Here is an 11413-nt window from a genome sequence, read left to right on the forward strand (position 1 = left end):
CAGTAGGCCACGCCCCCTCCCTTGCCTTCACTCCTGTCTTAACCAATCAGATCTCTCTTCCTGTAGCGTCAGTGTGTTTGCAGTGACCTGGTAGTGTGCTGTCTCTGCGGACTAATGGTTTGTTGTTGCTGCTTGTGTTGATCAGAGAGCTGCTGTGTGTGCATGCTGCAGCCGTCTGACGTCCTGTCGGTTGTTTTCTGTTTGATTCTTCTCTCTGTTCGTCACAGTTTCATCATGATGTAGCCGTCGTTCAGCCCGCTGTAGCACTCTGGGCTGAGTAGTCTGCAGTCCTTTCTGCCTTGTTTACCAGCATGGCTGTCCGTAGCTGTGGATGTGATTTAAAGGACACTTCTTGCTAAAGCGGAATGATCCTTTAAAGGCTTTGGCTCTACAGGATTGTGGATGATCCAGCTCTGAGGACTGTACTCTGTCTGTGTTTGATTCAGGTAAATGGGGCAGTATCAGAGGTAGCGGGCGTCTAAGTGCCTACAACCCAGACGTGGGGACGCGTCTGGCAGGGAAGGAGTCTCCGCAGCCCAACGGAGGGCCGAGCGAGGCGCTGTTCCTCCGCCAGCAGAAGGCCTACCTGTACATCATCGGGGACAAGGCCCAGCTCAAGGTAACATGCCACACCACGAATACCATATTCTTAGACCTGGGACATATATAAACATCATGAAGATAAAGCACAGGTCGAGCAGTAACCTCTGTTTTCTGAGAGATCAAATTACTGGAGTCTGGAATAGAACAGTTTCTGGTCTCCCTGTGCTTCAACAAAAGATCTCTTTCTCTGCTTCTTTTCCATAATTAGTGACAAACCCAGAACTATCAGACTCTCTGTAATAAAGCACCTTTGCCCTGATTTGTTTGTCCTATTGAGACCAGGGTCTGAAGCAATCAGCCTGAGCAAATCCCAAACTTCTGGCACCTTTTAGACCACAAATATGTTTCTAACAAGGAGTCCCTGGTTTCTGAATACTCTAATTCCTCCTGAGCCGAATCTCAGCAAGAAAAGAAATAAGGATCACAGAGGGATGAGAGAAAGCACCTGAAGCTGAGGAAGGTGTGCTTTCACCTGGTTTGGAGTTACAGTGTGAACATGTTTCCTTCAGGGTGGGAAGCAGGACTCGTTCCAGCAGTGGGAGGTGGTTCCCATTGAGGTGTGTGACGTGCGGCAGGTGAAGAACAGTTTCAAGAAGCTGATGAAAGCCTGTGTGCCGAGCTCCTCGACCTCTGACCCCAACATGAGCTTCCTGCGCTGCCTGGAGGACTCTGAGTGGATGGCTCTGGTGAATACCTCTTAGTCCTCTCAGATCATGTTGGACCTTTTAAGTGTTTTTTTTTTTCTGACCCTTTGTGTTTGAATTCTGTGTGTTTAGCTGCACCGAGTGCTGCAGGTGTCGGTCCTGGTGGTGGAGCTCCTGGATACAGGGTCGTCGGTCATGGTGAGCCTGGAGGACGGATGGGACGTCACCACACAGGTCAGACTCTAACCCATAAACTCAAACTTCTTATCTCAAATCTGTCCTCTGAGCGAGCTCTGATTGTTCCATGCTGCGTTCAGGTGGTGTCTCTGGTGCAGCTGCTCTCGGACCCGTACTACAGAACATTTGACGGCTTCAGGTTGCTGGTGGAAAAGGAGTGGCTGTCGTTCGGGCACAGATTCAGCCACCGTGGAGCTCAGACGCTGGGTAGCCAGAGCAGCGGATTCACCCCGGTCTTCCTGCAGTTCCTTGACTGCGTGCATCAGGTGAGTCAGCAGAGTCGTCGAAGAAATGTGGTTTCTGATGGACGTCTTTCGTGCTTCGATTACAGATCATGTTTTCAATCAATCAATCTTTATTTATATAGCGCCAAATCACAACAAATGTTCTCCTCATACTCTTTCCAAACAGAGCAGTTCTAGAGCGTACTCTATGTTCTATTATTAACAAAGACCCAACATCAAGACAGGATAAGATCCAGTCCCATCTTACAGACAGGACTCAGTCTGATCTCATCTTAATCCACCATGAGCAGAGCACTTTGCAGCATTTAGCAAGTTACAGTGGCAAGGACAAACTTCCTTTAACAGGCAGAAACCTCCAGCAGGACCAGACTCATGTTAGACACACATCTGCTGACACCTGCTGATTGAAGAGAAGGATAGAGGGAGGTGAAGAAAGAGAGAGATGATAGTGGTGAGATGGATAGCAGTAGTTGTAGCAGCTGGAGTCTGGCACGTCCACAGCAGCAGAGATCCAGAGGAACCTATGAGACAAGGGAGCTCAGGGACTCCAGAAAGGTCTATGGTTAATAACTTTAATGGGACAGGAAGAGTTAAAGTAAGTGATGGGAGGAGAGAGGAGAGAGAGGGAAAGACAGGATCCCAGTGTGTCAGTCTAAGCCTATAGCAGCATAACATAGAGCTTGTCCAAGCCTGATCCATCTCTAACTGTAAGCTTTATCAAAAAGAAAAGTTTGAAGCCTACTCTTAAAAGTAGAGAGGGTGTCTGCCTCCCGGACCCTGACTGGTAGATGATTCCAAAGGAGAGGGGCCTGATAACTGAAGGCTCGACCTCCCATACTACTTTTAGAGACTTTAGGTACGATGAGCAGAAGTTACAGGATCCGTCATATATCTCTTAAAATACTTTATATCACAATGAAAATAAGGAATCATTGAAAGCTTGAAATAACTTTAGAGACTCGTGGGATGGAGTAGAGAAAGGGCTCAGGGGTTTTCCCTGCTGGTCCTCATCCTGCTCATCAGCGCTCCTCTTAATGTGATGTATGTTTAACTGGAGGTCGTCAGCCTCCTGCTCTCCGTCCTCTCACCGTATAGCAGATTAAAGCTGCCGTGTATGTTTATTCTCTGTGCGCCTGCACTTCCTGTTTTGCGGATCAGTGACGTGTGTTCTGTCCTCTTATCATCACATGCAGGAAGTTTGTGTCACTTAGCTTCAATGGCCTCAGAGTTCCTTTTAGAGAATAGGAAGAGGAACCAGGTGATACTTGAAGCACAAGCTAGAAAAAAAACACCATGTGTTCTCGATCTGTGACGTTAATCTTTAAAGGGTCTGCATGAGTCGTGTGAATGCAGCCCATAGTTTTCTGTGCAGTTCTTTTGTAGTTTAATCTGTAATCCTGACCCTTTGACCCTCCCTCCCTCAGATCCACCTTCAGTTCCCCATGGAGTTTGAGTTCAGTCAGTACTACCTGAAGTTCTTGGCCTACCACTACGTGTCCAACCGCTTCCGCACCTTCCTGCTGGACTCGGACTACGAGCGCATCGAGCTGGGTAACAAACTTTTCTTCATCTGGAGTTAACACAGAGAGAGTCGTGTCACTGTGTGTGTGTTTCTGATGAGCCCTCTGTGCGTGTGCAGGTGTGCTGTACGAGGAGAAAGGAAGTGAGAGGAAGAGCCCTCAGGTGTGTAAGTCTGTGTGGGACTACATCGACAGGCTGAACAAGAAGACGCCAAACTTCTACAACTACATGTTCGCCCCTGAAGACGAGGAGGTGGGCCGCCGCTCTGCGCTGAACGTTCACACATCACAGAAGAAGAGTTCAAACTAAGGAGACTTATTATGAGTGTCTGTGTTGCAGGTTCTGCGGCCGTACACCTTCAACTCCAACCTGAAGGTGTGGGACTTCTACACAGAGGAGACTCTGTCGGAGGGCCCGTCCTACGACTGGGAGCTGAGGGGCCGGCCGGAGCGTGTCGTGGAAGAGACGCCGGAGAAACCAGATAGCAGCGGGCCCAAATCGCAGAGGCACATCGTGTGGCCGTGCTACAACAGCCTGAGCAAGGCGGTGCCCGACGCCATCACCAAGCTGCTACAGGACCTGCAGAGTCTGGAGGCGGAGCTGGGACAGACGTCGGAGAAGTGGAAGGACACGTGGGACAAGATCAAGACCACGCAGAGAACCGAGACCAAACTGGAGAGCAAGGTGAGTACTCCTGTTTTTTTACTCTCTGTCTGATGGCACAGGTCTGAAGAGAGCGTCAGAGGATTACTCCAAACTCTGTTCAGTAACATTAAACACAGCAGACTGAGACGTAATGGAGAAGAAGAGTGTGTGGAGTGATGCTCTTTGCTGACATCTTGTGGTGGAAATTCAGACTCCTGTTCAAAATTGAGAGGACGTTACGTGGAACACGAATGAGACAGATTTTTAGCACCTCACTCCGTTTTTATTCATCCTCATTATCTTTTAATTTGTGTTTTTCAGTGATGTTTAGATTTCTACCTCAGTAAATATTTATTATTCATCATATCTTAGTCACATCATGATGCTTCACATTGCTCCAACCATTTCCTGTGCAACAAATTAAGCCGTCAAGACAGTGTTATTTTTATCTTCATCACTCAAGCAATGTGATGATTTGTCTGTTTGTTGTTTTTTCCCTGCGGGGGATTAGAGGAGCTTTTCTTATCCTCTGAGATCTGTGGCTGTTAAAGGAGTGAGGCGCTGCAGCAGCACACGACAGATAGAGTCCAAAACATCTTCTAGAAAATAAACAGACGGATCCCTAAAAGAAGATGTGGCTCATGAAGGAGACGTTAAAGTGTCAGATTTAAACTCTGACTCTCCTCTCTCCTCCTCAGCCTTCCTTCTCCAGCTCGTTGCTAATGTCGTCCAACCTGAGCCACCAGCGGCGCTCTCAGGGTGTCTACCTGCAGGAGAGCAGCGTGGGATCCTCCATCAACCTGGCTCTGGACTGCGAGGCCAGCGCCACCTCCACGCCTGTCGCGGGCCGGCCCAGCACCAGCACGCTGTACAGCCAGTTCCAGAGCACAGAGAGTGAGAACAGGTCGGTGCAGCGACACACGTTACAGCGTTTAAATATCAGAGTCAGATAAATCTTTAAAATCAAACGTCTCTCTCTCTCTCGCGCACTTCAGGAGCTTTGAAGGAATCCTCTACAAGAAAGGGGCGCTGTTGAAACCCTGGAAACCACGATGGTTCGTCCTGGATAAAACCAAACATCAGGTAAGAAGGAGACGTTTGTTATCATCTGTAAACTCTCCAGACTGTCGCAGAGTTTTAATCTCCTCTCTCTGCCTCCAGCTGAGATACTATGAGACCCGGCAGGACAAGGAGTGTAAAGGAGTGATCGAGCTGGCCGACGTAGAGTCTGTTATTCCAGGAACACCCGCCATGGGAGCACCCAAAAACATTGATGAGAAAGCCTTCTTTGATGTGAGTCCACCTCCGCTTCACGCAGTCTGGGTCTGCTGCAGAAAATTTGAGTTTGCACGTGTAAACGGAAGGTTTTTCCTTTTTCCAAACGGCTTAAGTCACTTCTTTTCCTCTCCTCTTTCAGCTCAAGACGACAAAACGAGTGTACAACTTCTGTGCCCAGGACAGCCTGAACGCTCAGCTGTGGATGGACAGCGTTCAGAGCTGTCTGTCAGACGCCTGAGGAGGAGGCAGGACTCTTGAAGGAGCGAATGAGCAGAGCTGCATCACCTGACGGACACCAGAGAGAGAGGACGGGGAACTCTCGCCCTCCAGCTCTGCTCGGCTCCGTCTGCTAGTATTGAACTAATAACCTTTGCGTCACCATGTTTCAGTGTTTTTGTTATAAAATGAGAAAAAGAAGAAAAAAACGTCCCTGAAGAACCACTCGCTGTCGTCTCACATGTAGCTGCAGCCTCTCCACCCCCCACAGTCTGACGGTGTGTGTGCTGGATGTCTGTGTGCGCACAGTAACCACGCATATGAAGCACGTGATGCATCTGCAGCTCGGACCAGCATGAAGATCTTTCCAGACCCTCCACCTGTAACCTCCTCCCCCTCCGACTAACCCCACCCGCCCTTTCAGACGCTCCAGGAGGAATGACGGAGGAGCTGCAGACGTCCCAGCCGCACACAGACTCCTTAGACTTTCAGAGACGGATCTTAAAGATCACCTGGTGGATCGACAGACCAAAACAACCCTCGCTGCCTGATGTCGCCCAAACGCAGGGACACGAGGAGGAGGGGGGGCTCCTTAACGGCTCATGAAGGATTTCCTTTTATTGTTTTCTTTTTTCCAAAATCTCAAATTTGTACCAGAAAGAGATCAACGCCCATCACGCCGTCTTAAGCACGGCGTGATGATTAAATACTGTGAAAGCCATGATTCGCTCGTTCAGATCAAAGCAGGAGAGGCGCTCAGAGGTCGCAGTCTGTCAGGTATTCTGAGTGCGTCGTCGGCGAGCGTTCACTGAGAGTGTTTACAAAGTAGACCGATACTTCCCTCACTAAGCTCAACTCTTCACGCCTGTGTGTGTTTAATCCGTACGACCACTCGAACATTCAGATTATTTCAAGGGATGCTGAAGGAAAAAGGAGGGATTTATTTTGTAGCGGTTTCTTTAAAAACAGTTTATAGAAGGAGCTCTGGAAGGTGAAGAAGAAGAAGGGGAGGGAGACGTGTGAGTAGAGTGAAGCTTTAGAGTGAATACAGAGTTTTAAAGAGGCGACTCAAAGAAGAGCTCCGAGGGACGAAGAAGTGAAGTTTGTTAAAGGAGGACGTGGAGTCGTTCCACTTTGGCTTCGGGTCACGCTACATTTGCACTCAGAGAAACAGGAACAAACACTCTTCATCACTCGGGGTGGATCACTTTAACTCTCTGGACACCTCCAGTTCAGGATGCAACACTTAAGATAAGATCGACATTTCTTCAGATCAGCAGAAAAAGAAAGGAGACCGATTCAGCCGCTGCTTTCACACCGTAACAGTTTTGTCCACCACCTTCTCACCTCTATCTTTATAATCCTCCATCTTTAGACTTTGCAGTGAGGTGTGAGTTGCCTTCACCCACACATTATATTTCTGATAGACGCGTTCAAAGTCGATCTGCACTCTGCAGCAAGAAGAAACCGAGCCACACATCTGAACCAACGGTGACTCTTTTAACGTCTAGATCAGCTCCTGGAAGAGGACTTTTTACATCTTACACAGAAATATGTTCCTCTTAAGATAAAGCAGGAGGATTAGTTTAGTCAGGAAACACAATCTATGCAAGAGCAGGACAAGATCAGAAGTTCACGAGGACCAGGAGAAGTGTAAATTCCTCACAGGAGCTTTAAGATCCATAAAAATCCAAGAAAACAAAACTTAAAATGATGAAATAAAAGTTCATACATCCAAAGAAGAAAACCAGGAAGAGCAACTCTTGCAGATCTTTTACAAATGAAATAAGACAAACTATTGTTCCTCTGCATTTTTAATCTCTATCCAGAGTTTATTGATCAGCTGATCAGCCGGCATGAATAAGAAAACCAGCCGGCTGTTTGAGTGAGAGTGAGCTTCGTACCGTTTCATCCGTAGAAAACAAAGCTAGCTCATGTGAAGGAGACGATCTAGTTCTGAGTGCAAACATAGCGTGACCCTTCCGCCTGACTCCTCCTTTAACACAGCTGACGCTGGGAGTGTGTGTCATATTCAAAGGTCTCGCCACCTTCACGTGTTCTCGCCGTGTGCGGATCAGACGCGGGTCAGACTCAAAGCTTCCTCTCAGACGAGTCGGCAGCACGTTCACCTGAAGGTCTCAAACATCACGTCACTTTTTTTATACGTTATGTTGGTTTTCGTTAAACTGCCCCCCCCCCCCCCCCCCACACACACACACACACCTGTATTCACCCCCCTCCTCCACACACACACAAACCACTTGCGTTAACAAAACCTGCTCTGTAAAATACGGTTCTACTGCTGTCTTTGTTGAACATAAAATTTGAAATTGTAGATTTTTGTGTCTAATAACTCAAACTTTGTATATACTACTCCAGATTTGTATGTAACGTTTATGGTAGTAATTTATTTAACTTGTCTCCTCAGTAAGAAAGTTCCTCAAGCACCACTTTATTTTGGATTAGGAATTCAATGTGCCATTTGTTTATTTTCTGTATTAATGTGACTAATGCTTTTTTTTTTTAAACCCTCGATGTCTTCTCGCTCTCTCTTTCTTTTTTTTCTTTTTTTCGGTAACATCGTCTTTACTCGTCACCATTCATGCAGGAGTGGAGACGCTGTGTGAGCGGACGCTGAGGCCTGTGGGCTGTTTTTAGTAAGGTTGGATTTGACTGTGTTGCTCACCCACAGTGGAGGGATGTTCTGGATGAAGAGTGCAGTCACAATAAATCTCAAACACGTTGAGTTCGCCTGCTGCGAGTCTTAACGGTGATTCTGATGTTTACTCTCAGAAACAACGGCCTGTTTGTTTCTTAGATTTGGAACTGCTCCTTTAGTTTGCTCCAGAGTCAAAGAACATCCTCTTAAAGAGTCTGTTTCACCGCTGACGGACTGATGTCTGCTTTTCTGACAACACTGAAGATTCATGCACACAGAAACAAACCGAAGAGAGTTATTTCATCTCTTTAAAGCCGCCTCACTTCATTCACAGAATCAGCTTTGTACCCAGGAGTTGCTCGTCTATCGCTGCCTCCAGAAAGTCAGAATTTGATCCTTATAAGTTTCTTTATTTTGTGGCTTCGGTGTTTAAAGAAGGTTAATTCTAATCTAACAGAACTTGATGGATCCACAAGCTACAGATTTATAACTTCTGATTTGAAAAGCTGAATAATCTGCAACACGGCTCGTTTCAAAGCCACCAAACGACGTCTTTGGAGTTGCTCGTGCATCTGTCTGGACTCATGAGCTTTATTTGTGTTCCTAAGAGGTGCACAAGTATTCCTCTGTACCTGAAATAACATTTAAAAACACGCTATCACAATAAAACACGTGGAGGCCGCAGCAGAGCAGCAACTTCCTGTTTTCTGTCCCTGCTGTTTTTGTGAATGCAGTTTGGATCCTTTCTGTAACTGTTTCAGAAATTTCAGATCACTCAGCGGTAAAATCCAACCTTTAAAGGACGAACTTTAACACAAGTTTGTTAGACCTCAAAGTGTCTCTCTGTGACGTCTTCACTGCCATCGTTCAGCGAGCAGAGACTCGTCGTGGAGCAGCGTCAGATTCTGTGTTTGTGACTGTAGTCCACATCCAGTCGGACCCCGCTCATCTTTTCACTCGTTTACTCATCTCGCTGTGGTATCGCTCTTAAACAGAAACATTAACCACATCAGTAAGACATAATCCTTTTATTTATTTTCTTCTTTTTTTATTAGAAATGATTTTCTGAGCCGGGTTATGTTGTCAATCATGTCAATATAGTTTTTAGTTCCAAATAAAAACTGTGGGTTTAAATGTTTCAATCTGTGTGGTGTGTCATTTTCACTCATGAGATTAAACCTCTGATCACAGCCGGGGGTCAACAGTAGAAATGAGGTACTTAATAACTTACAAACATTTCAGTGAAGACCAGAGAAGAATGATGATATGACAACAAGCTGGCCATCATGACCATGGACTTGTCAGGACTCAGGTGAGCTCTTCTTCCTTGAAGCAGAGAACAGGTGAGTGTGAGAATGAAAGTGACTATGACAAGGCTGGGTCAGAGCATCTTCTAAAACTGCAGCTCTTGTGGGGTGCTCCTGGTCTGCAAGGGTCCAAGGAAGGATAACCAGTGACTCAACGACCTAACAGAAGAGCTGCTGGAGCTCAGACTGCTGAAACAGTGAATGCAAGGTCTGACAGAGAGGAGTCAGAACATGCAGAGAGGATCACAGTTTGAGCTGTGGCACTTGCATTCTGACCCCTCAAACCTGTTGCAATAAGCTCACGAGGATCAGGACTGGACCACAGAGCAATGGAATAAGGCGGCCTGGAGGACCACATGCTCAAGGCGTCGACATTGCATCTGTGGGATGAGCTAGAACAGCAACTCTGATCCATGAGCATCCAGGACTTAAAGGATCCACTGCTGCAACTGGATGTCAGATATCACAGCTCACCTTCAGAGGTCTAGAGGAGTCCAGGTCTCATCTAGTCGAGGCTGTTATTGCTTGCCTTGAGGTGAAGAAACAAGGGCTTTAATTTTAGGTGAGTGGTCATGATGTTGCGGCTATCGATGCTCTACTTTTTAAATAACTAGAAACATGATTCACAACTTACAGGACTCCAACAGTTCATCAGGAACGGTTTCTATCATGACCTTATAGACTGCTGCTGTTATCTGACGCTGACTCCTGACCTCTGACCTCCTAGGACCTTTGGTGACACCTTTGTTGCCCCCGTCAGAGCAGGAAGAACAACATATTTCTCGTTCCTTTAAGACAGGGGTTCCCAAAGCGGGGGTGGAGACCCCCTGAGGGGTCGCGAGATGTGATCCATTATTATTATTTATTTTTAGGAATCTAAAATTGCGTATTTTATAGGGGTGTAACGATTCATCTACTACATCGATGTATCGATTTGTATTCCTAGGATCCGACTACATCGATCTGTGCTCGGCAAGTTGGCCTTCCTGACGACATATATATTGATCTAACATCGCTTTAAAAAGTAATAAATTGATTGTATCCATACTAGGAAATAACGCACTGGATTTAAGCACGGCAGACTTTATATAGATGTGTTTTTTTTAGCACTTTCAATGATAAAGACGTTAAACTTTACTCAATTCAGGCTGCCTGTCTGTGACATCATCGCCACGCCCCAGCAGACAACAAAACATAGCATGGCGGACGGCAGAGAAGAAGCCGGCGAGCGAGAAATTATCAAGCGACCAATACAGTCCAGCGTGTGGAAACACTTTGGTTTTTGTAAAGACGGAGATGTTCTAAATAAGTCGCTCGCTGTTTGTAGGATATGTAAAGGTCAAGTAAAGTTACCACGGCAACACCACAAATCTATCCAACCACCTAAGGCACCATGGGTTTTCACACGTTTATATCCATAATTAATTTATACCTGATTCTCTTACAAGAAACAACAGGAATCTAGGACTGTCCAGTATCGAGGGATTTATTTCACGGTCACACTGGTTGAATTTTTGGCTGAAAAGTTACTGAATCGATTTCAAGTCACTGAATGGTTTCGGATCTTATCTTTCTAAATTAACCAATATCGTCCTTTAATCATATCCACAACCACGAATCATGATACGAATCGAATCGTTGTTAAAAAGAATCGTTACACCCCTAATATTTCACACATTAAAATGTAAAGTGTATAAATAAAGACAAAAATAATAGTTCAACTTGACAAATAAAAAAAGTCTCAGTACTTTTCTTCCTTTCTATGTTGCCTGATGACTCCGGAGGTTCGGGTCATTTAACAGTTAGCATCAGTAGCAGCAGGGTCATTCATGAAAGCACAGGAAACACAGACACGTGCTTGTAGGAGGCTACATTTCTGCAGTCCGGCTTAATGAAGTCTGAAACAACGCTGAACAACTTGGAGGGACAGCGGGGGTCGTGAGTCTTCTGCACCTTTATTTTGGAGGTCTCAGATATGAAAGGTTTGTGAACCTCTGCTTTCTTTCAGAGGTCTGTGGAGCATGAAGCGTTTGTGTTCACGACAGCCGGAGCTTTGCA

General features: G+C 46.2%; 1 protein-coding gene across 6 annotated transcripts in view; it reads left to right on the forward strand.

The window, feature by feature from the left end:
• sbf1 (SET binding factor 1) overlaps positions 1-9190 on the forward strand; it is a 71571-nt gene extending 62381 nt beyond the window's left edge. For 2 of the 6 annotated variants that reach the window (XM_034673309.1, XM_034673312.1), the window contains 11 exons: positions 447-619; positions 1113-1289; positions 1380-1481; positions 1565-1750; positions 3154-3280; positions 3369-3502; positions 3590-3934; positions 4594-4799; positions 4891-4978; positions 5057-5188; positions 5313-9182. In XM_034673309.1, the coding sequence (XP_034529200.1) occupies positions 447-619; positions 1113-1289; positions 1380-1481; positions 1565-1750; positions 3154-3280; positions 3369-3502; positions 3590-3934; positions 4594-4799; positions 4891-4978; positions 5057-5188; positions 5313-5411 (1769 nt within the window). In that variant the 3' untranslated portion in view covers positions 5412-9182. Of the gene's footprint in view, positions 1-446; positions 620-1112; positions 1290-1379; positions 1482-1564; positions 1751-3153; positions 3281-3368; positions 3503-3589; positions 3935-4593; positions 4800-4890; positions 4979-5056; positions 5189-5312 lie in introns of all 6 variants that reach the window. The other 4 variants (XM_034673308.1, XM_034673311.1, XM_034673307.1 and 1 more) reach the window with 3 other exon arrangements.
• Positions 9191-11413: the final 2223 nt, after the last annotated feature.

Source organism: Notolabrus celidotus, chromosome 21, assembly GCF_009762535.1.
Source record: "Notolabrus celidotus isolate fNotCel1 chromosome 21, fNotCel1.pri, whole genome shotgun sequence".
Lineage (NCBI taxonomy): Eukaryota > Metazoa > Chordata > Actinopteri > Labriformes > Labridae > Notolabrus > Notolabrus celidotus.